The following is a 25,437-nucleotide window of genomic DNA, read 5'->3' as shown; positions in this document are numbered from 1 at the left end:
TTGCGCCTCAAACTCCTTTATCCTTCTTCCCAGAGCCACGTAGTCTGCAGTGATCCGCTCAAGGTCATTCTTGGCAGTATCATTGGTGCCCACATGGAGAAGCAGGAAGGGGTAGCGATCCGAGGGCTTGATGAGTCTTGGCAGTCTCTCTGTCACATCGTGTATCCTAGCTCCTGGCAAGCAGCAGACCTCTCGGTTTTCTCGGTCGGGGCGGCAGATAGATGACTCAGTCCCCCTGAGGAGGGAGTCCCCGACCACCACCACCCTCCTCCTCCTCTTGGGAGTGGTGGTCGTGGAACCCCCATCCCTAGGACAGTGCATCTTTTGCCTTCCAATCGGTGGAGTCTCCTTCTGCTCCCTTCCCTCAGATGGGTCATCTAGTCCACTCTCCGCATTAGTACCTGTGGAGAGAACATGGAAACGATTGCTCACCTGTATCTCCATTGCTGGTGCATGGACGCTCCTCTTTCTCCTTCTGGAAGTCACATGCTGCCAAACCTCTTCACAATCCTTCTGTCCCTGCTGTGCCTGCTCTGAATCTTCAGAACATTGTGGCCGTAGAAGCATCTCCTGACGTCTGTCCAGGAAATCTTCATTTTCCCTTATGCAACGCAGTGTTGATACTCGTTTCTCCAGCCCTCGAACCTTCTCTTCCAATATGGAGACCAGCTTGCACTTTGTACAGACAAAGTCGCTTCTGTCCTGTGGAAGAAAGACAAACATGGCACAACCTGTGCAGGTTACAACAGCTGATCGCTCACCTTCCATATCCCTGTCCTCTTAAGAGCTTCCTCAGCTGTTGCAGGAACTACTCAGAGAAACCTGCAGATGAAAGCCTCAGTGAGCTCTCTCCAGGCGAACTCCCGGGCAAACTCCCTCTGTTAGCCTCTGCTGTTCGCCGCTCAGCTGGTTCACTGCTGACTGCCCTTATATACCAGTCAGGCCCACTCAAGGCCCACCTGGAACAAAGCACTCCCAATTCACACTTTTCAAACAAACAAGCAAGCAATCAAGCACACGGTCAAACTGACCAACTGTCCCAGCAGCAGACACTCAGATACTCACCAACACAGCCCCCCCTAATGCAGCACTTAGCGTACCTCCTCTCGGACAGCTCCCAGGCAAACTCCCTCTGTTAGCCTCTGCTGTTCGCCGCTCCATGTCAATACAGCAGGAAGGCATTGCTAACTTGAAAGAACTTTGAAGGCGAGTTGACATGTCACTCACCAACACTGAATTAATCCCTAACGTTACTGTATATTTAGGTACACGAGAGATGCAAGGCTCTTTAGTATGTATGATGTCAGCTCATCTGTTACTGCTAATTCTGCATTCCAGATGAGGTGCATGAAATACCCTTAATTTTGTGGGAGGATAGACCAAATTCTTCATTCATGACAAAATTGTTGAATTCCTGCTTTAAGTACAAAACTCAGCTCAACCTTAACTACGTAGCCACAACCAACGCTTCCATAGTAAAAGATAAACCTGCTCAAAAGTCATGAGTTTCCCCATGTTGTTATAAATCATCCTATTTTTATCAAAATGTCTTTTTATTATTATTTTGCACTAACATGGGATCCTCTCCAAGAGGAAGGTGGCATCTAATTGGAAACAATTAGGGGAGGAAATAGTGGGCTAAATTTTAAATGTGACAGTCGCTATTTTATTCAAATTCAAGGGCTGCAAATTTGTCCACCACAAAGGGTGAAAATGGTCACACTAAACACTGCAGAATAAAATAAGTCACAAGTCACCGGATCCTCAATTGGTGAACACAGTGGAGGATGGACACCAGTTGAGGATCTGGCCCTTGGTTTGCACAGCTGTGGTCTCTAGTATCATTGTACTTTTGGAGTGTAGCTATCAAAACAATACGGTAAAACAGTCAAGGCCGGCGCAACCCATTAGGCAACCTAGGCGGTCGCCTAGGGCACTACAATTTGGGGGGCGGCGACCGTGGCGGTATTTCGGCGGCGGGACCTTCCGCTGCCTCTGTGGGGGGTGGCATTTCGGGACGGGACCTTCCGCCACCTAGGGCGGCAGAAAAGCTGGCGGCGCTCCTGAAAACAGTGGTGCCCAAACTTTTCCTGTCGCTCCCCGCATCAATAATGGAATCTGTCCACACCCCCCTCCCCATTGCAGAGGAGCTTGGGCTGAAGGCAGAAGTGGGAATCGGGGAGGAACTGGGGCTAGAGGCGGGGGCAGAGAGGAAATGAGGGCAGAGCTGGCCTGGGAGCAGAAGAAGGGGCCGAGTGGAGCTGTGGATGGAGCCAGAGCTGGGCTGCGTGGTGCTCTCTCCCCGCCCCCTGTGGGGGCTGGTCCGGGCCCCCCCTCATGTCCCCCAAACCTTCCTCTGTTCCCTCTTGGGGGGGGGCATGCCCCACAGTTTGGGGACCACTGCGATAAAGAAATCATTTGTTGCACAGTCACAGATGGTGACTAATAGGCATTGTCACTGAGCTTCTGGAGGATGGAAGTTGAATGACTCAGACCTAATTCAATCACTGATGTCATGGAAGCCGCTGTTTGTAATGTCACAGTTCATCACTTTGCAGTAGCAAGCATGGTCTCACCAGTGCAGGACTGCAGAACTGCTGCATGAGTCAGACAAGAGAAGTGGGCTGGTGCTATAGGAAAAAGCTTTGGCTTTCACAAAAATACCTCAGCAATCAGCCACAATTACGAAGGGAAGAAAAAAAGCCACCGATGGTTTAATGAAGGAGGAGGGCTTCTCTGCATGCCTTGCTGTGCTCTAGGGTTTCCTCCATTTTTCCTCTCTGTGAATCCCAGCTTTGACATCTCATGTCACAGCTCTCAACCTTCCAGATGAGAAAGACCCTATGGGACTCAGTTTGGAACTTGTCAACATGAGTGAAGCTCCCCACACTGTTTCTGCAGCACTGGATTGGGGGGTTGATTGACTATTAGGTCTTCGAATGGTTATTGGCTCACAGCTGTGGGATTTTTTTTTTTAGACTACGCTTGTTCCTTTATTACATACAACATGAAATGACAAAGAAATACAAAACATGCTGAGCCTGACTCATCCTGGTGTAACTCCAGTGAAATCAGCCAAGCTACGCCAGGGATGAATGTGTCCTACTATATCTTTTACCTTTCAGATATTGGCCAACCAAGCTTCCAAAGGAAAACAACGCTTTAGTTGTTATTAATAATAATTATTATTATTATAATACATAATGATAATCATGTTCAGGTAGTAGTGCCAAAGGACCAACCCGTTGTGTTAGGCACTGTAATGCAATACAGATGGTCCCTAGTCCCCCAAACCTCCAGCTTAAATAGACAGGACAGACATAAGGTAGGGAGAAGGGGTATCACACCCAAGCAGAGTGAAAGGATGGCAGCAACACCATGTTAGTGCCATGGTGTGTGTGTGTGTGTGTGTGTTGGGGTAGCTCACGAATGGTTTTGCAAACAAACAAGCAGACTTTCCACACATGGATATTTTCAAACAGAAAAGACCTTTTTGTTTTATTTAGATTAAGAGAAACAACAAAACAGGAAAGAACAAAAGTAAAGTATCCAAGCAAGAGCAGACAGTCAGTATGTCTCTTGTGTCACAGCCTTTCCTGAAAAGAGCACAGAATGGCTACCTTGTCTCTGTGGACAGCGGAGTTCTTAGTTATTTGAAGGTAGAATACACAGAAGACAAAAGCAGAAAATATACATAGCTCACTTTGACATGCAAATCAAGGAATCTTTTGATCTGTTGTATGGGTTACGATACCCTAACAAAATAGCCGTGCCTGATTTTGTTAACCCTGTCCACTGTCCTCTCCAGGAAACAACAGCAACTTAACATGTATGGAAGATGGGCTATGGTCCTTCCCCGAGGCCCTTTGTGAGCTGATGTGTCGAGCTCCATCTCTAGTTCCCAATGCAGATCTTCAGACCGCCCGTTGCCGTGAAGATAAACACAAAGTGGGCTCCTTTTGCAAGTACAAATGCAAACCGGGTTACCATGTTCCTGGCTCCTCCAGGAAAGCAAAGAAGTAAGTAAAACAGTAACACCAACCAAACAATGTATTCCAGAGAGACGTGGGTTAAAACAAAAATCAGGAGAGGAAGATCTGTGGGTATTAGTGGGTTGTGTGAGTAGCAGGGAATATTGTGGGGCAACCCACATACGCCAGCAGTTGTTGTGGACAACACAACATTATCAAAGATTTCAGAAAGGAGAAGAGTTATAGAGGATATCCCAGGTGCATGGAATTAGAGATGAGAGCCCATAGACAAAGTTTGCTGTATACAGTAAAAACAGTGTTTGGAGCCATTTCCTCAGATTTAAACAGCTGTTTGGTTCAACCATATTCATGCCATTTTTATTCATTATTCCCGAACGTACTTTTGTTCATCCAAATGTTTGGGGAATGGTTGTTCTTCATACAAATACCCATATTCACATCCGAACAAAAATATGTATGTGCCAGAAAGAGCATTAATTATTCAGTGTTCATGATTCATTCTTCACCTGTTTAAAAAGCTTCTGTCATCCAATGAGATAGCAGAAACAATTCTGTATGACTTAGGTGACTAGTAACACGCCACTGATAATGAATAATAAATACTGAATAGTCCTAGAAAATAATTAACTCACAATCCATATGCTGAAATTAATTCACATAAACTATTTGTCAAACAGTTAAAATAATGGCTAAATTGGTAAATATCAAAGTGTGTTTACCAACAGAAAAGATAGTTAACTTCAGTGGGTAATTTATCTGCAATGAATAATTGGACCAGCTGTACCACTAGAGATCCTGTGAGTACAGAATGAGGATAGGGTAGGATGCAGATGAGATCCCATAGGCATGAGAAAGAAGATCTTTTCTTGACACAGAGTAATGGAAGTTCTCCCTATTAGTGCTCTTCCAAGGACAGGGGATAGCACACCTGGAATTTTCAAAGGAACCAAAGGGAATTAGGCACCCACTTTTCAATGGGAGATGGGCACTTAACTCAATCAGGATCCTTTGACAATTCCAGCCTGTGTTCCCCAAAAGTTTATGCTAAGGACCTACTTTAGAAATATATCTTTGATATGCAACCTGGGGAGTCCCCTTTGAAACTCTGTGGGGAAGGCATATTTCTGACCCTGTTCAACCCATTTCAGATGACCCGCAGTCCACAAACTGGGGAAGCAGTATTTTGGGAGATGTGTCAAAGGCAGAAGAGGGGATTAGACCAGCAGACTGAATGTTGGTTTTGCATCTCATCATTATTTTCGCTCTAAGACCACACGATGCAAATTCACAACTTGGTCCCTAGCGTGAAAAGCACAAACACGGCCATTTCCTGCAGCTTGCTAAACAGAGCTCAGGTTCTTCAGAGCTGTAGCTGACTCAGCCACTCACTAAATACTCTGGTTTGTTTCCACATGGAAGGAGGGCCTTTAAGATCCAGTGCATGCAAGATGGCACCTGGCTAGCTGGAGCGTGCGTGCCCGTCACCTGTGACCCTCCACCCTCGAAGTTCCATGGGCTGTACCAGTGCACCAACGGCTTCCAGTTCAACAGCGAATGCAGGATCAAGTGTGAGGAAGACGACAATCAATCAGTTAGTTCCTTTTGGGTCCAAATAACTTAAGCCAACAGGAACTAGTTTCTGGTAAATCTTGTATGTGCCGCCCGGCTGCCTCAGGAACCAAATCTATGAGAGGCTGCACACCTCCTGGGATGTGCTTAGTTCCCATGGGCATCAGTGGGATTTGAGGATACTTTGGGCCTTTTAGGATGTGGCCGTATAAATCCATCTTCATTGGATCAGGCCAGTCCCTTCAGCTTTACAGAGAATGGCCACTGTGTTTCTGGCATGAGATCTCAGTGATTGCTTGCACTGAGCTTCCATAAGACAGGCAAGAAGGTCGCTGCCTATCTTATGGGAAAAAATTTTTTTTTAAAAGCTGCAGCATGGACGCATGGTAGTGGTAGTGCTGTGTGGTCATGTGAGCAGTCACGCTTCCAGGTTCAGGGGCAGTCTTCCGTGGATGTTGGAGAATGCACCGGGCTGCATAGTGTGATATGCTGTTACCTGTAATGCACTGTCTCGATCAATACCTCCGGGCTCTGACAGGTGATCCGTGCAGTGACCTTAGTAACATCATGCTCATTAAAAGCTTCTCATGGTCACAATGGAAAGACCGGCTATGCTTCTGTAAGGTGTCTGTATGAATGGAGAGCAAGTGCCTAAGAAGGAGAAAATGTGGGAGTAGGGGTGAAGGAGAAACAGTAGGGTTATTAGTTGGGAAATATTTTATCAGGATGATAATTATATTCATTGTTTATGTGTGGAGGGCTAATGGTGTGTGCTGGGGGCTTTACAGACAGGTAAGAGGGCAGGGTCTATGCCTCAAAGGTTTTGTAATCTAGAGAGACTTTCTCTAATAGCATACTACTACAGGAGGGAGATGGGACACAGAAAAAGAAAGCGACCAAGCAGTGAAGTTTAGCACTTGTCTTGGTTGTTACATGGCTTTTGTTTGGGTGGCTTTGTCTGTTTTTAAAGTCATACGTTTGGTTCTTGGGTTTTCTTTTCCTTGGGCAGTCCAGGCATATATAGCGTATAGTAGTTTACTTTTATATGGCTCTCGACACTTAAAGCAATACTTAAGCTTCACTGAGCTATAGTGCCTCTCTGGCTATAAGATGTCATTAAACAGTTAGGGCCAGATCCTCAGCTGATGTAAATCAGTGTGGCTTCATTGGAACTAGGCTGGTTTGCAGCAGAGGAGGCTCTAGTCTTTATAAAGTTCAACAGCTAGTTTGAGCTGTTTGGTTTTCTGAACCAGAGCATAATTTCAATTTGTGAGATGACTAAATTCTCCTAAAAGTGCTGCTGCCTGATACATTTGGTAAGAGAAGGTGGAGGACCTGGAAGTTCCTGCGATTGCCCTTAGTTCGGAGAGCAGAGAATACCCTTCCAAAATACTTTTAAATATAATTTTAATTTCTGAGGGTCTATTGAAAATGGACTTCATCTGCCATCAGCCAATAGTCTGAAGGACACCGCGGATGTTTGCTCCAAGTGATAAAAACACACAGCCTTGGAAGAGGGAGCAGTCAGGTTTTCTGTACTTAAAACTGTGACAGTTCTGGAAGAAAGTAAGAGTGTGTTTCTTGTCATCCCCTACTCTCTCAGAGTTGACTTGCTGTCATGGTGAGGAGTAGAGAGGGACTGAATCCTGGGACACTATGCTTTGGTGTGAGATTAACCAGAATGATGCGGAGGCCTGGCTGGCGTTACAAGGCTTATGTGGCACTCTGAGGTCTGCGCTATGAAAGGAGGGTTGGGTAGTGTGTTACAAATGTGCAATGTAATGAAGGATGCGGGAGGTTACAAGGTCTGTGTGGTGTTAGGAGGCCTGTGCAGAGTTAAGAGACCTATGGGGCGGAACAGTGGCAAGGTGGCGATGCCACGGGACAAGTATGGACTTATGAGGCCTATGCAGTAAAACAAGGGCTGTGCGTAATATTGAGGAATAAATGGTGCTACGAGGTTTGTGCATTTTTACAAGGCCAGTGAGCTGTAATGGGCAATGGAGTAAGAGTTAGCCGAGTTAACGAGGTTGCAATGGTGACACGAGAGACACTTTGCAACACATTGGGATGTGCGTATGCACTTTAAAGTAAGATTCTGGTGGTCAGTTCAGAAAACATCTCAAACAAATGCGCAAGAAGCAGCTTGGGAAAAGGTCCTCCAGGGAAAGATATTTCCAGATATAACAGAAAACAGATTACAAAAAAGAAAGAGAAAGAGACAGGACCCCTGACCTCATCTGACCTGCCCGAGAGGTGTTAATTATCTAAGGAATAAAACCCACTCAGATTTTCTCAGATCTACAAGGTGATAATGCATGCTTCATCCAAGCAAGAAAAACAGCAGGGATTTTCACAAGAGATTATGCAGGGTAGGGAATGATGGACAGGATATTACTACAGCAGCAGATGTCCTGGGAACTTGGCGTCATCTTCTTTGATTCCCGTCAGCCAGCTCTGCCAGTGACCATGGGGCTGAATGAAGTCTGCCCATCACTTTGTCTTGCACGAGCTTCACGGCTTTCTTCATCTTGAAACCTTTTTTGTTCTCTGTCATTCTTCACTCTGTCTATCCAATGCCTCCTCGGTCTTTCTCTGTTTCTAGTTCCTAGCACTCTGGTATGTATCGCTATGTATGGTATCCTTTCTGAGTCCATTCCTGACTTGTTTCCAGACCATCACAGTTGTCTTTATTGAATCTTCCGTAATAGAGTTTTTTCTAGCCCAAGCTGTTTTTCTTATCGCTTCATTTTTATTTTCTGTAGTCCTGAAACTCTCAGTATTCCACTCAGGCAGTTAGTTTCTGCAGTCAAAAGCTTTTGCTCGTCGGCTTTCCGTCATATTCCAGCATTCTAGAGTACTGGAATCTTGGAGTACTTTACAAATATAATGCAACAGTAACCCAAGCATAGCCATAAATCCGGGTCACCTTTAAAAGTCGCTATTAAACACTGCTACCACATGTGTATTTGGCAAATTACAACGGAAGTGCAACACACGTGTTACAATAACAAACCATGCTAAGTTATCACTGATAAGCATGTGGTACCTGGAGTTTTATCCTCTGCCAGATTTTCTCCTGCTCCAGAGATTTGCTTCTCGCAGGAGTAGGCTCTCAGGGAGCTGGTGACGCCGTTCTGACACGCCAGCCCTTGTGACACTTAGGGTATAAAGACCCGCAGTATTGCTGTGGCTGGCCTGGGTCAGTTGACTCAGGCTCACAGGGCTTGGGCTGCGGGGCTAAATATCCCTGTATAGACGTTCGGGACCGTTCACCTTCGCGGGGTCCATCCCAAGCCTGAACATCTACACAGCAATTTTTCAGTGCCAGAGCCTGAGCCCAGCGAGCCCAAGTCAGCTGATCCGAGCCAGTTGCGGGTTTTTTATCCCTGTGTAGATGTACCCTTAGAGCTGCTGTCGGTCAACACTAAGTTGCACCACCGATGTAGGGTCCTTAATGGACCGTAGGCCAGTGGAGGATCAGCACAGCACAGCTTTCCTGCCCTAACATGGCCCCTATGCCAGCTATGGGTTGGGAGATGCAGAGGCAAAGTTACATTCAGCAGAGTTCTCCACCAGGAGAGTTCTCTGCTGGAATTTCCTACCCGAGTTGAGCAAACGGGTGTAACTCACTTGAGAATCTAGTCCAAAGCCTTCTATGCTCATGATAGGTCAGTCTGTAATGGACGGACCACCAGGTGTGCGGTGACTGTTTAAGCAGGTACACGTAAATACTCACACAAATACAACGAATCTCTTTCTTCTCTAGCTACGGTGCACACACCAAATGACAATCAGATCTAAGCTGGCTCTGCAAACCTGAGAAAAGTTACCACCACAAACATGAGGTAGGAGTTGCTGGACTAGATTGAACCTACTACCCTGTCTTTGACGGTGGTCAGTACCAGATGCTTCTCTTGCTACCTCTAACAATACCTTAATGCCCAGAGAAGACAAACAGAACCTTGTAGCCTGAATGAAACCTTTAGTTCACTGTCACAGCATCAGATTCAGCTTGCAATTGCAATGTCACAGGAAAGAAAGAAGCAAGGATTTTAAAGGAAATTTCTCATAGTGCTTAGAGGCTGGGCTGCAGCCATAGGCAATGCCATAATGTGCTATAGGTACAAATCTTAGAGGGGATGGACAACATGGTCCAATAGGTCTTCTCCATGTCTAATTTGGATTATTCGTTCACAAAGGAGTCTGGGGAAATAGTTTCTTCCACTCAAATCCCTTCTCTTCCCACCATATCACAAGAACTTCTTGCTGCAGGGAAAAATGTTCCCTGTACGTAGGTGCTCTGGGCTGTCTGACCCAGTGAGCAGCAAAACAAAGCAGGGAATTGAGGTTCCGGTCCCTCACCTAACATTCTTCAACTAGTCTGGATTTTTATGCTGTTTGCATGGTTACCCTTGGGCCAGTGAGAGTCACAGGTACTGGTCTCTGCCAGGCAGTCAAAATGCAAATGATATCATCCTCATCCAGCACACAAACAAGCGGGCTAACGATTCAACCCAGTAGCCTGCAGAGAAGACCAGTTGCATCACCCCTGAACATCGTGTTCGTCAACAAGCTCAGCAGGGAAGGATAAGAATGTCAAAGAGAAAAACAAATTTCCTCCTGGAACCAAGAGCAAAACAAAGGTGACGAGCAGCACAAGCAAAACACCGAGGGCTGTGCTGGGGACTTAGTGTGCAGATCCTGTTATGCAACCTGCACAGGACGCCTCAGGCACCTGCAGAGTGAGGCATGCGGGTCCCAGAGAATATCCCCCTCGCCTGCTGACGGCTCTGTCTGAAAATACTTCACATCAGGCACATAGACCCCCACCCCCTAGATAGCTCACAGAGAATGTCCAGTACACCCCACTGAGTGGCAAATACATGGATTACATTAACCCCCCCCCCCCCCTTGCATGCCAGGGATTGGGAGCAAGATGCCCAGGTCCCATAACATATCCAATGCACAACACCGCTGGGCGCTCGACAACCCAGCCCCACAAAATATCCTGGTGCAGAATGTCCCGTGTCTACCCAGTAACAGCTGGGCTTGCAAATCCTGCAGAACAGCTCATGCAGAACTCCCTGGGTGCCACATGCATAGATCTGATGAAAGAAGCCTTGTGCGCTTCTTTGTTGTTTTAAAAGGGCATGATATTTCCCCGTGGACTTTCATTCATTCTCCAATATTCCACAGGGTCTCTTTTTGTAAGACAAATGTCATATCCCGCACCATCCCCCACCCTCACACGCATCCACACACACAAGTTGATTTCTTTCTCTACCTCTATCTCTGTGCTTCTCTATCGCAGTCTCTTTCTTTGCTGTCAGTCACAGCAGGCAAGCTCTAAAGATTACCCCAGCTAAACCTCACAGAGAAATGTCCAGCCTTTGTTTCTGCTCACACGGGCATAGGGGACTCTTTGTTCTCGTCCATACGAGGATGATGTAACTAGCTAGAAAAGAGAAAGAAGAAAAAGGTTTGCTGCCCTCCGCACAAACACCTTAAAATCAAGAAAGAGGGAACATTGGGTGATAGTTCCCTTATTCTAGTTAGCTTGGGTCCATTTTGGGAGCATCCTTGACAGGCCATAACATTACATAGAAAATGTTAGTGTGCATCTGTCTGTCTGGGCAGGATACAGTCTGTCTTTTCTTTGTCCTTTTGAAGAAGGCTGATTCCCTTTCTCGCTAAGCTAAAAGCCCAACCCCTAGGCCTTCCCCGCTCCCAGAGAACATCAGCCCTTGATTCAATTCTGATTCTTTTTCTGTGACTTTTCTGACTGTATTTTGCTTTTCCCATTCCCAGGGACGTGGTAACAACGTGATTCACTGCCGGAAGGATGGCACTTGGAGCGGCTCCTTTCACCTCTGCAAGGAGATGCAGGGCCAGTGCTCTCTTCCCACTCAGCTCAACAGCAACCTTAAGCTGCATTGTGCGCACGGCTATGGAATAGGTATATGAGCTAAAGCCATGGCCGCAGCTGGTGGGGCGGGGGGAAAGGAAGGAGACAGGAGTCCTTGGGTCATCGTGTTTTTGGGGCCAGTTTGCCCTAGTGGGAAGCAGCTAATTAGAGGTTTTGCAGAGAACATCAAGCTTTCAGATACCACACACCAGGTAACATATGCTGCCTTCCTACTCCCTCACAGCATTTCCACTTCCACCACGTCCCTTGTCCTGCTGAGTTTAATGAGCAGTTCCCGGGATCAAACTACAAGAGCGACAAATCCAATATGATTTTTTTTTAAATAAGTGAAGAAATACACACACATTTCCTCTTGGCCTTAAGTGAATGCCCCCCTCCCCCCCCCCCCCACACACACACAAACAGGCAAATATTCCCACTCAGCTACCTGTGTTCACACGCACATACAAAACTTACAGATATTCTCATCCGTATAGTGTCACCCACACCAACACAGAAATACACACACGTACGTACGCACGCACACAAACATGCTCTCCCACCCATGCACATTCACAAAGACACAAGTGCACTCCCCCCGTGCATAAATACTCCCCTGCAAATATAAATTCACCCATCCAACCACATTCTTTATCAAACACACAAATCCACAGGCGCATACATCTGAAGGCACACAAAAACACTTACCAGCGCGCACTCTCTCATATGATCAGTTATTATGACTCATAGAAACCTATATCACTTTACAGATATGGGGGAAGAAAAGATCCTTACCCCGGGGAGTTGATCATCTGCCTTAGACAGAACATAGCCATGTTGTGAGCCCTGACAACAGACAATGGCAGGGAGTGGGGAGGGATGGGAAAGGTGGAGGGTTTCAACAGCAAAAATCATGTGAGTGCTGTGTTTGTGCACATGCGTGTGCGTGATTCCAACCTACCATGTTAGCACCAAGCTTTTTTATTTATATATACTCTTCCATGTGTTTTATTTAAAGAATTTATCAGAAGGTATAGGGGAAAAAGAATAGGAGTGTGGGTAATGGTGACAGGTTAACCAAAATAAGTGAGGAATAATTTGTGCACTTTGCCGGAAGAGGTCTAGTGCATCGGTTACTGGACTGGGACTCAGGAGGGCTAGGTTCTATCCCCAGCTCTGCCACTGACTTACTGTGTGACCTTGGGCAAGTCACTTCCCCTTGCTGCGCCTCTGTTTCCCCATCCACCCTCTGTCAGTCTTGTCTGTTTAGAAGAGAACCTCTTCAGGGCTGGATCGCTCTCTTATTGTGGTCAGTGCCTCACTCAATGGGGCTTTGATCTCAGTTGGGGTTCCTAGTTGCTACTAGAATACAAATAATAATACTGACGGAGACTGCCTCAGTCCTAGGGGCCGTGTGAAAACAGCACAAAGTCAAGAGTGGCAGAAGGAGACAAAGGCTGTCTCTTCTCCAGTGCTTTGGGGCAATCTCCCACCATTGCACTAGCGCTAATGCAGCTCTGCCCGTAGCGACAGGGGTACCAGGGCTACCACAGACTGGCTGTGTCACTGAACCCTGCTCAGAGCAGGTCTACATGACCCGGTGGCAAAGCCATTCGTTCTCTGTTTACACTGGTGCCCCACCTCCTGCCCCCATTTCTACCACCCGTTAGTGTAGACGAGGCCAGAGAGAGAGAGAATTGGATGTAGCATGGGGCACACAAAAGGGGCAGAGGGGAACGCGGGACAGAGATGCAGCATTGATGCAGAAGGACAGGAAGCCAGCAGGGAGGAGGAGGCATTCATGTAGTGGGCCAGGCCAGTGAGAAATACAGCCCTCCTCCCATGAAGATTATAACCCCCGCCTAGTAAGAATGACAAACCCACAGACCAATACGTTCTTTGGGAACCCTCAGAAAGGTCAATATTACTTCTGCCTTCCGTGGTGCCTAAGTACTCAGCACGGGCTGCTAGACTTTGAACCGCTGCCTGTGCTGAGCTCCGTTGTAGGTCAGATTCAGATTGCTGGGGGACGTGCTATATTTACCATTCTGCACACCGGCTTGCACGTGCCTTTCCCAAGGTCACCGTCCGAGCGCCATACTGGAGCATTCGAACGTGAGCTGTATTAGATGCAGCTTGGAGAGAAACCCTGGGCCCCTTCCTCCCCCCCCAGCCCCTTTCCCTAAACCTCCTCCCCCCACTGCTGTCCCTTTGAACTTGGAGAAAGTGTTCCCTGTTGTGCAGATCTCTCATTATATCGTAACCATTGTAAGGTACCAGGAGCCTGCCTCAGTCCCGTCCCAGGGGAGAGGAACACAACCTGGATGAGATCACTGCTCTTTAATGGTGCCAATTATGGATCATATATCAAAACAATTGAGACCTGCTCCTTCCTTGAGTGTAAATAGCACAGTGGAGTGAGCTGTGAGCAGGCAGCAGCGACTCTTAATTTGACAATGCATTTTACCCTTGAGATGAGGTGACCTTTGCTTACCTACCAGGGGTTGCCACTTTTTCAGAGAAGAAATACTGATTCCCTGTTCCCAGGGAACGTCTCTCTGTGCTGGAGGCAAGGAGGCTTTTCAGCCCTTCTTTGTGTACTCCTGGCCCTTTTCATCTCCGTTCCAGTGGATGCTTGTTAGTGTCGCTTATATTAGCCTTGTCCAGAAGACAGATCCCTGGGGCCCAATCCTGAGCATGCCCCACACCCTCAGAAAAGCTTCAGTGGGAATCAAGGGAGCTCAGTGTACTGGCCCGCAGCATAGATTGAACCTGGGACCTTGACCTTTTCAGCTAAAGGGGTAACTCTCTTAGGGTAGCATCTGAAGGCTGTTATCCTCTAGTGCAGTGGTTCTCAACCAGGGGTCCTGGGCCCCCTGGGGGGCCGCGAGCAGGTTTCAGGGGGTCCGCCAAGCATGGCCAGCGTTAGACTCCCAAGGACCCAGGGCAGAAAGCCAAAGTCCTGTTGCACCAGACTCCAGCCCAGGGCTGAAGCCAAAGCCTGAGCAACTTAGCTTTGTGGTGCCCCCTGGGTGTGGGGCCCCAGGCAACTGCCCTGCTTGCTACCCCCTCACACCAGCCCTGGCTTTTATATGCAGAAAAACAATTGTTGTGGCACAGGTGGGGAGGGGAGGCCTCAGAAAGGAAAAGGCTGAGAACCCCTGGTCTCGTGGACCAGCCACTAGCTGGAGAAATTGACACACACTTTGTGAGTGTCTCACATCAGCACTTCTCAGGAGCAAGTCATGTATTTTGGAAGTCATCTGGATGTCCCCCAAAAGAGGATCTTTTCCTTCCATTCCTGGGCCTAGCCAAACCTGGCAGATATCCGGTAAAATCAGTGGGGTCATTACTGCTCAGACTAGAGACGTAAAACAGAAACACACCCTCCCAATTAAACTAACGGGCTCCTGCTTTGTTCCAACTGGCTCCTCGCCGTGAGAAAAAGAAAAAAAGACAGCGGTGGCTGGGGAAAAACTGTACCCAGCCAGGGTTAGTGTGACCCTAACACCTTTCCTTTTCTCCACAAACACCTAATCTGCTCCTCCTGGCTGTGGCCAGGGCCGGCTCTAGGATTTTTGCCGCCCAAAGCAAAAACAATTTTGGCCGCCCCCCCGTTTTTTAATTACCCCACCCCCGCCCCAACTCCGCCGCTTCCCCAAATCCCCAGCCCTGCCTCCTCCCCCCAGGCTCTCAAGCCTAGGAGGGAGGGGGAGGGAGGGGGAGAAGCGGCGCCCGCGCCGCGGCCACTCGGAGTCTCCCCCTCCCTCCCAGGTTTGAGAGCCTGTTAGGGAGGGAGGGAGGGAGGGAGGGGGAGACTTAAGCCTGGGAGGGAGGGGGAGCAGCGGCGCCCGCGCCGCGGCCACTCGGAGTCTTCCCCTCTCTCCCAGGCTTGAGAGCCTGTTAGGGAGGGAGGGGGAGCAGCGGCGCGCGAAACAGCTGTTTCGCACGCCGCGGCCGCTCGGGATCTCCCCCTCCCTCCCAGGTTTGAGAGCCTGGGAGGGAGGGGGAGACGCTGAGTGGCCGCGGCGCGGGCGCCGCTTCTCCCCCTCCCTCCCAGGTTTGAGAGCCTGTTAGGGAGGGAGGGAGGGAGGGAGGGAGGGGGAGACTCCGAGTGGCCGCGGTGCGGGCGCCGCTTCTCCCCCTCCTTCCCAGGCTCTCAAGCCTGGGAGGGAGGGGGAGCAGCGGCGCGCGAAACAGCTGTTTCGCGCGCCGCGGCCGCTCGGGATCTCCCCCTCCCTCCCAGGTTTGAGAGCCTGGGAGGGAGGGGGAGACGCCGAGTGGCCACGGCGCGCGAAACAGCTGTTTCGCGCGCCAGCAGCAGCGGAGGTGAGCTAGGGCGTCCGGGGCACATTTTTAGGGGCGGCATTCTGGCGCCGGCCATGCCGCCCCTAAAAATGTGCCGCCCCAAGCACCAGCTTGTTTTGCTGGTGCCTAGAGCCGGCCCTGGCTGTGGCGACTTTTGAGCCAAAGGCCCAGCCATCCAAACCACTCCACAGATTAACTCCCCCTCACGCTGATTGGAGTGCAGGATTCCTAATGATAGGGCTGCAGCAGCTGCCCCTTTCAGCAGTGATTTGCTAGGGGGGAAATGGTAATAGTCCAACATGCTAGGGCTTATGGTCGTTTCACCACGCTACTGCAGAGCACCGCGGTGTGTTTTAACAAGGATAGGATTCCCGCAGGGCATGGCAGTTAATCAGAGAAAATACCAGTTTACACGTGAACAAATTGATCATTACCTCTCCTCTTACTTCTTGTTTAGATCAGGGCTTAGGTGATAACCAGCCTGCAACATCGTTAGACGTGCTCACCATTATTTCAGGGTCTTCTCATTTTGGGAAATCAGGCCATTGGCTCGTTGTCCATGTCAGAAGTGAGAGGAGTTTGTTAGCCTCTGCTCAGTCGCTTCACGGCTGCAGAAAGAGCTCTTGAAATGGAACTGCCTTCAGTGTCTCTGCCTCTGAGTGACTGCTTCAGGAAGTGAATAAATCCCCCATTCGATCCATGGATTAGTAGTCACAGGATATTTCGATACTGTAATCCATTGGTCACCATAAGAAACAAGCCCTTATGTGTATCTCCCTCCCGCTCTGGTCCTAGGGTCACAAGCTGTGGGGTGTGGTCAGAATCCTCTCCCAGGGTAAATCCCAGGAGGTTGCGAGGGGCTTGGAGGTGAAAAGCTCCATTATGGTTGTCTGCGAGCTCTGGTTAAGTGTAGGTAGTCTCTTGGTCTATCCAAGGCCATGATTAAATGTCTTGATGTTTTTGGTCTTTTGGCCTCGAGATGAAAACCTTGTCTTTGCTTCTGGGACCTTGAAGTGAAAATATTCTCTAAGTTATATCGTTCTGCAGAGTAAGGAGATGGAGGTTATTCAGATCACTGAAATGATGGTAGGAGAGTGACACGGTGTTTGCTTTCTTCCTTCGTTCCCCTCTGCATGTGCCATGAAGGAGCCGAATGCACCACCTCGTGTCCGGATCACAACGAGCCCATCCTGCTGCGTGTGAATGAGACCGTACAAGACATCCAGCACCGGATGAACCCTCAACGAGTGAAGGTCAGTGGTGGTGGATGTTACTAAATACCCCTCCCCAGGCCCACCGACTTTCATGTTCCTCCAGCATAGGTGAACATGCAGCTTGACCCAGAAAGCAGAATTTAGGGATGTAGGGGATAGCACTGTCCGAGGAGCGGCAATATTTCATACCCGTCTGTGTGGCGAGACATCTTCCCTCCTTGGAGAAGGTTGTCCTCAATAGGGGGCTCCAAACCTGATTCTTGTTTACCCCGTGGCCCCTTTACTTTGCTCTAGCAGGGCCCATTTAACTCTGCGGTTTCCCAGTGCAACATCCTCTAGGCATTCCACCTTGAGTTAAAGGGACCACGTCCTTGCCCTCTGATCCACGCAGCTCCTAACAGTTCTGATCTGGTGGGACTTTCACCCTTGCACCAGCACCGTGGGGAGTGCAGACAATGCTCTTACGTACCTACTGTAGGAGAAAGCAAAGGGGAACAAGAAAAACTGCACAGGGCAGGTTTTAAATTCTTACTACTCTTCGGTTTTCTGTGCACATTGGGTGGTGGGGACCTGTCTGTGTTCGGGCAGCAGAAGAACCTGATATGGTGTGTATATAATTTCCCAAATTGGCTGAGGCAACTGATTCTCCTACATCCCCATGTGACAGATGTCTGTCTGCTCAGCACAGCATCCATTTCAGAGGTCACCGCTCTCTCCTTCTGCACTCTGCAAAGGCACACACTCAGATCGACACACAGGCCAAACACTCATATCATGCACACGCCCTTATATGTACCCATGAAAACACACACAGGTGGACATTGGTTGGCACACTTACAAGCATGTACCTGCAGATGCACACACACAAATACACACTCACAGATGTACACAAATACATATTTACAGTCACCCATAAACACACCTACCCAAATAGTGCACCTTTACACACACATTCAACCACCGTTGGAAACACACACACATATGCACGTGTGTAGGTTAGACAAACAAGTACACACATTCATCCAAAACCACACTCATGCTACGCATACATACGTAAATATAAGCTCCTGCATAGAAACCCACGTAAATAGGCACTTACATACGCACACTCACTTATACAGGTTAGCGCAGGCATAGAAACATAGAAATGCACCCTGTGTGCCAGATTTTCAAAAGCACTTAGCACCTCGGGTGCAGGGTGGGTGCAGAGCATTTTTGAAAATCTGGCCCCTTTTTCATGCCTAAATTGGAAACCATTTTTTTTAAATGTCTCCCCAATAGTGGGTGCTGAGTACTTCAAAGTCTTGCCCTGAGCTCTGTGGGATATCTGGCCCTGCATTTTACATATCCAGGGCCAGATTTTCAAAAGGGCTAAGCACCCACCAGACAACCAGCATGCTGAGCATATTTGACAATCCGTCTTTTTAGGTGCCTACATGTGCCTTTGAAAATGTGGCCCTGAGTGTGGGTGCTGAGCTTGTGTGCTGCACACAAACAGGCAGACAGAACAATAGAAACACTCCTGGGAGCTGACTGGAGGCTGTCACAATCGCAGGCTGTCCCTCTGATCTCCTCGTTCACTCCCTACTCTCTGATTACTACTGCCCCGGCCTAGGCTTTGCCAAGTTGCTGGTGTGAAATGCAAATCTGTAAAAACCTATCTCTGTATTAGAGGCTATTTCTCACTGGCTCTGTCCTGAGCTCTGGAGTTCAAAGAGGTTTTGTAATTCATGGTGAAATAAAACCACAGCTTCCCTCCCAATCTCTGCTGCGCTGCCCTCATTTATTGATGCCGGGACTCAGAGGGAGCTGTAATGGGCAATTGTAAGCCCAGGTTTACAATGCAGTGTGGATGCTTGAGGGTCTCTGGAGGGCTCATTAGGCAGCAGGGGGGGAAATGGTAGTAAAGGGGGAGAACAGGGGAGTGAGATTTAGGGGGGGATTGATGGTTTCCAGGAGCACAGTGGAAAATCTGGGTTCATTTTGCCCCTACAGCGAAGATCTTTAGATTGCGACTGGTTAGGAGTTTGACCCCCACACACACACCAAAAAGGATTGGTTTGTAAATAGCAGATTAAAGGGTTGAGTTTCTAAAACTATGTTAAAAGGTGGGTAGGATATTGTGAGTACCAAGTGAAAATTAATCCACTCCGAAGCTTCAACAAACAGACCTCTTTGGAAATGGAGAGGATGGAGCATCTCCCTAGAGCAGGTTCTGGTTGGATCAACTAGGGGATTGCTCTTAGAAAACATCTTTCCATCTCATCACTCGGTGTCAGTCTCTGCATAATTCTGGAAGGCCTGCAGCTAAGAAAGGGGTAACTTTTGCAAGCGAGCAGTGTTAGTGTTCAGCCCTGAGGCCAGTCTGTGCTCAGAGTTTGATCATTTCAGATCAGTTCCAAAATTTGAAGAGGAAAAAAAAAAAAAAAAAGAAAGAAAATGACACATTCACTTCCCTCTCCAAATCCCACCTGCTGTGAAACACTGGAATGGTTTACCTAGGGAGGTTGTGGCCAGACCATCCCTTGGGGACTTTGCAGTGCAGGCAGATCCTTAAACTAAGCCCAGGCTCTGACTTAGGTTTGACCAAAGCACCTTTTCCGTCTACCCACAAATCGTCTAACTAAGGTCAGCAGGCACTCAAGACCCGGGTCCTAGGACCTTGCTGTGGGGGTGGGTCAGAGCCCGAGCCCTGCTGTGACTTGGGTCCAGCCCTGTCATTTTGCAGTGTGGACGCAGAGCAAGCTGCAGACTGGAGTCTGAAGGTCTGCATAGTGCGGTATGGACATGGTAGCACAGCTGTGAGATCCGGGTCTAGCAATTGTAAGCCAAGGTTACATGGACGCTCAAGCATGGGCTTGGAAACCCCAAGTCCACAAGCTCAGATCCCAGAGAGCCAGCCTTTGTGTGCAGTGCAGACACACCCTAAAACAAGATTTAATATTTTTCTGAAAGATGTGCTTTACTCCAGCTTCTGGGAGAAGTTCTGTGGCTTGTGCATGCAAGGGGCCGGGCTCGATGGTCATGGTGATCCACCTGGCCTTGGAAGCTGAATCTATGAATCCCCCGGTACATCCCCTTCCTTCATGGGCCATAGGGAGAATGGAATTGCCCAACGCGCTCATAACCTATGTACCTTTGTATTACGCTAATGACTGTAACCTAAGCTCATTCCTGGGCACTGACATGAGCCCCAAGCCATTCCATGGACATGCCTCCCTGGTGACCCCCTCTTTTATCTGCTTTTTCAGCTCAGCAGCCCTCAGATTCATGCCTTGCCAGGCAGCCTTGTAAATTTGCCTTGGTCTTGTCCTCACCCCGTTGGGTCACATCTGCAAGCCAGGCTCCAGGGGTGGATCTCCCATTCCTCCTCTGCTCGGTCACTGTGTTTATTTACTTCAGGTGGCCCATGCAGTGCTGCGAGTGCCTGTGTATTCATTAGAGCCACCACTGTTAGGACCAATGGCCGCAAATCAAAACCACCCCTATTTCCATACAGACAGAACTCTCCCCTCAAGCCATTCCTCCCGCCCCTGCCTCACCCACGCGGAAAAGCCTTGAGGAGAACAAGCTAGCCTTGCATTGGGAATTCAGGCTTTGGCAAACCAGCAAGAAAAGCCAAGTCCATAGCTGAGGGCCTTTCTCTGAGGGGGTTCTGCTCCCAGCCTCCTGCGTATTAGCAGTGCCAGGGGTTAGTGGGAGCAGCTCCAATGGTCTCATCTGCCAAGGTATCACACTAGGAGAGAGCTGGTCTCTGAAGTCACCAGGACTGAGCCCACATAAAGCTCCCAGTTATTAAACCCACCACCTTAAATAGCATCTGGAAATGACCTGGAACCAATGCAGATCACAGGTGGACTATGCTTTGGGCAAGTAGCAATTTTGTATGTTCTACTGCACCCGCTGGTTTCTGAGTGAGTTTGGACTGTGCATGTCTGAGGAGGGTTGTGGGAGGTGAAAATGCCCTTCACACACACACACACACACACACACACACACACACACACACACACACACACACACACACACACACCACCCCTTGTTCAAGATCTGGGTGCAGTCCCCTGCTTGCCTTGCCCCAGACCCTGCTCTCTTGGCCATTCCCTCACTAGCGTGGAGAAGGGAAAAGTGTGGTGTGGGTGGGTTTAGAGTCCCACCTCCCCAAACCAGCCAGCAGAAAGGTTGGCAGAGCAGCTGCTACGACATGAACCCCACCCCCTCCCCCAAGCCTCTCACTGTAATATGGACCCTTCATGTCCCCCTCCAGTCACAGCTCAAAAGCCCCTGGTCAGGTCCTAATTAATTTAATACGGGGCTAATTAGCCCAAAGGCATCCTACAGAGTTCTACAATATGGCAATGTGGCCAGTGGCTGCATTCCCTCCCTCGGCGTGAAATTGCCCCCTAGGCTAAGGGCCAGCACAAAACCTATCCACCATTTAACAGTTGGGGCTTACATGGGGCATAGGCATTTTGCTAGCCAATTGGCTAGGGGGTGGATATCACCTTGTGTATATAGCTACAGGGAGAAGACAAAGCCGAACAGCTGATGTGGTTTAATGCAGATAAGTAGAGCTGGGAGAAATTTTTCACACTCCTTTTTTCCGGGGTGAAAAATGCAGATTCGGAGACACATACACGTTTCACAAATTCATGTTGTTTTCGCTGAATTGTTTTGGTCAAAAAACAACAGGGGGAAAAACAATTCCCCCCAAATCAAAAGGTTTTGACTTTTCCGTTCAAAATTACTTTTTGTTCATAAATTTCCTTGAATCTTATTTTTTTAATGTAAAATGTTTTAGAATGGTTGAAACATGTCAGTATGGCTGAATGAAATGTTTTGTTCAATCTGAATGATTTTTTTCTGGATTGTCGTTTCATCAAAATTTTCAAAAAAAACACCCCATCAAATTGAACCAAAATGATTTTTTTAAAGTTTTTCAGAATTGCCAGTGAACTGACAAATCCATTTTTCTCCTGGCTCTACTGGTGAGCTCAGCGAAAATAACCAATAGATCCTCTACAGAGAACCAACCTTACTTGGCAACAGCCTTTCTGAAGAAGAGGCTTCTCCAAAGTTGCCTCCAAACTTACTGAGAACAAGTTTCCTCCCCCTTTATTTAAACGCCGCCTCCCTGAAGCACCCCAGTCTTGTCTGTCCACTTGAGTGGTGGCCTATGCTCAGTCTTTACTAGAGTTGTTGTTCCCCCACTAAAGCACAGTAAACAAATGTTATGGCAACGTGCATTGATTTGGGATTTTAAGTAGTATCTATGTTTTTATGCAATTAGATGCTCCTGGCAAATGGTTCATATGAACCTCAGTTTTGCAAAGTTTGAGCAACTGTAGTTGGACATCAGCCTTTGCTGGGGTGGAGCCTGGAGGTGGAGTTTGTCCACACTGGACATCCACTTCAGGCCATCTCCATTTTCCCAGAGGTGTTTTCTGGAAACCATCCACTGTCCTATCACTGCCAGTGTTTTAATTCTTCCTTTCAGTTGACTTCTTGCTAGGACTGTTTGTAATGGGATATGGAGTCGATCACCTCTAAGCAGTTAGTGTAAATCCAGCCCAGGCGGTTGGATCCATTAGGTGACTGCTCACTGCGGTCATGTGGGATAGGTTTGGTGCTGTTAGGGCAGTTCTCAGGCTGTATTAACCGTCAGTCTCAACAGAGAGACAGAGGACTGAAGGGGCCGTGGAGAGAATTCTCCCGGTCAGGGCTGGTGCATATCAACAAGACATGGTGATTGGGTGCTTGCCCTGCTGCTGCGAGTGCTTGACCTCTTCTGTGGATAAACACAGTCCTTCCCTTTCCAGGACTGTCAAGCCAGTCCCTTTCTCCAGCTCCAAATTCACATACTCAGTCACGTATATTGGCAGCAAATGTTTTTTTGTTTTTTGTTGTAATGTTGGTGCCCCAGGGAGCAGAGGAAGTTCTTTGGAAACGCAGTTATTTTTCTCGCATTATTTGGATGGGTCTGGGCATGGAGAAGGGAAAGGCCTGTATTTTTCTTCAGTTCTCCTTCAGTTTAGCCCTGGGTTCAAAAGCTCCTGGAGCCAGTCCTTGCCTCTCCCCAATCCCCAGTCTTATATGTTTTGAAACCTAAAAAGGTTTTCTCTTTTTTGCCCTGAAGCGCAGTAAATAAAAGGAAAAAAATGTCTTACCATTTGTGGCGGCCTTGAAATTTCCAGATGTCTGTCAAGAGCTCATTGGGAACAAACTTGATGCTGTGGGGCCCCTGCGCCTTGCGGTCTCCCTCGCTGATGGGATAAACAACATTGGTTTCTCCCTCCTCCCCCGCCAGCTTCCCCAGCCTCTTCCCCTCTCACATAGACGGGCCCTGTTGTGAGACAGGTGGGGCAGGCCAGGCCTGACTAATAGTGGAAAATCCGAGGGTGTCGGAAAGATAAACAGCCCTGTGCTGATAGTATAAAAGTCCTTTTTCCTAGCGCACGTCAGGTAAGCCTCAAATGACAGAAACTGTACAAACATGCTGAGGTTCCCCTGCAGATGGATTAAATTAGGCCTCAGATAAATAGGGGAAGGGATGGCTCATTCCACAGTTAATTCCTTTCTTTCCTAAGCCTCTACCACAATTCTGACTGTTTGGCAAATGCCCCTTGGCACACCACAAAACCAGCCGTTGTGTCACCGTTGTTATCTTAATATGATTGTTCCCTCCTCTGTAAAGGAAACGGACCTTCTGAAATGAGTGTTGTGACTGATGGACGTTCAGGGAGGGTGAGGATCAGAAGGCAGCATAGAGATAGTAGTCATGCAGTCCACGCAGTACTCCTTACTAAGCTCGCTTCTGGTAGGGTCTTTCTTAGGTAGGGAAGAATTGGTTTAGATAAAATAATAATCCTCTTTGATTCCTCTGGACTTTCCCGCCTCTTCTCTCCACCCAAAGACTATCCAAACCCTCAACCATTTCTTGATATTTGAAAGAGTTTGGCTTAATCTTCTTTTTCCTTTAGCTTCCATGTTTGTGGGTACCATTACCATGCTGCGTGTGCCTCCACTAGGAAAAAAAAGTGTGTTCTTACCTCATGGTAGCTGAGACGTGGTAACTAACATGAGGTAAAACCCAAGTGAAGACAAGGCAGATTGTAGTTTTACACAAATTAGCAGGTCAAGGTAAAGACTATGGGAAAGGCCTCATGTTTTCACTGGGATTGTACCCCATGTTAGTTACCATGTGTTAGTTAACATGAGGTAAAAATGTACCTTTTTTCCTAATGAAGGAATGCCTCTGTGACGACTGGGGACTCGAAGTGAGAGTGTCACCAGAAATAGACCTGCTCTCATGAGCTCTCCCACTCCCTTCTGCAGACCTATCGGGTTTGAAGACTTTTTTGAAATATCTGTGTTTTGCCCATGACTCGTCCTTCCCAGCTTTGCCTTATGGAAAAATCATGTAATATTTGATGAAGCTGAAATCAATAGGGTTCTACTGAAATGACTCTAAATGTAATAGCGGATATAGTATTTTTTATGGGTTATTTTGAGTGGTCTTGTGGGGATACGGTGCTATTTAAAATCTATATGAGGGTGCAAAAGACTTATAGAAAGATTTCCATTTTCTATTCAATTCTAAAAGACTTTTTTCCATAAGAGCTTTTTTCCATCCCCAGCACTCGCCCCAGCAATCTCCTCATGCAGCATGGGGAGGATAGGCAGCCATAAAAAGTGGTGCCTGGTGGCAGTAGGGTGACCAGATGTCCTGTCCCAATTTTATAGGGACAGTCCAGATTTTTGGGTCTTTTTCTTATATAGGCTCCCATTACCCCCCACCCCCTGTCCCCATTTTTCACATTTGCTGTCTGGTCACCCTAGGCGGCGGCAAAGAAGCCCCCTAAAGCCATTCCGAAATGTCTCCCCAACACTTCCCAGAGCTAGAGCCTGGATGCTGCCTTTCCCTTTCCCTGCCACATCTCCCCACCATGAGTGAAATATTGAACATGACATTTCAGGAGAACCGTAAATATTATTATTTTAATCCCAAACATTCTGTTGTTGCAAGTGTCAAGTCCAACACATCTTGTAAATACTTGGAGGACTGCCAGATCCTGAAAATACAAGAGGTGTTAGGAACGGAACTACTCGGGAGAGTTTGGTGGGGTGGGGGGCATATATGCAAGCACATTCGCTTTGTGCACAGTGATTTCTTTGTCTTAGCCCCTTTCTTTTTCTCTCCTTCTCCAGAGCGTTGTCTGCACAGCAGGACTCAAGTGGTATCCGTACCCAGCGCTGATTCACTGCATCAAAGCCTGCGACGTGAGCATTAGAGTTAATTAACTAAGCCCATCCAGTTTGGTTTCCTAGGGTGGGTGGTAACAATGGGTGCAGATGAATCGGTTTTAAATCTCTGCTTCTGAGGAATGGCCAAATCCGGTTTGGCCTTGTCTTTACTTGCAGTTAAATGGTCTTCAGCTGTACCAGT

The 25,437-nt window shown here is 48.1% G+C and overlaps 1 protein-coding gene across 1 annotated transcript in view; it reads left to right on the top strand.

Annotated features, from left to right (window-relative positions):
* The window catches only part of PAPPA (pappalysin 1), a 231,173-nt gene that overhangs the window by 183,112 nt on the left and 22,624 nt on the right, over positions 1-25,437 (top strand). Inside the window, exons 16-20 of the mRNA XM_065418793.1 lie at positions 3,809-4,019; positions 5,412-5,583; positions 11,373-11,520; positions 16,924-17,030; positions 25,200-25,271. Coding sequence (XP_065274865.1) covers positions 3,809-4,019; positions 5,412-5,583; positions 11,373-11,520; positions 16,924-17,030; positions 25,200-25,271 — 710 coding nt within the window. The remainder of the gene's footprint in view (positions 1-3,808; positions 4,020-5,411; positions 5,584-11,372; positions 11,521-16,923; positions 17,031-25,199; positions 25,272-25,437) is intronic.

Source organism: Emys orbicularis, chromosome 18 (genome assembly GCF_028017835.1).
Source record: "Emys orbicularis isolate rEmyOrb1 chromosome 18, rEmyOrb1.hap1, whole genome shotgun sequence".
Classification (NCBI taxonomy): domain Eukaryota; kingdom Metazoa; phylum Chordata; order Testudines; family Emydidae; genus Emys; species Emys orbicularis.
Note: the sequence above shows the minus strand (reverse complement) of the source record. Positions and strands in the feature narration are given on the sequence as shown.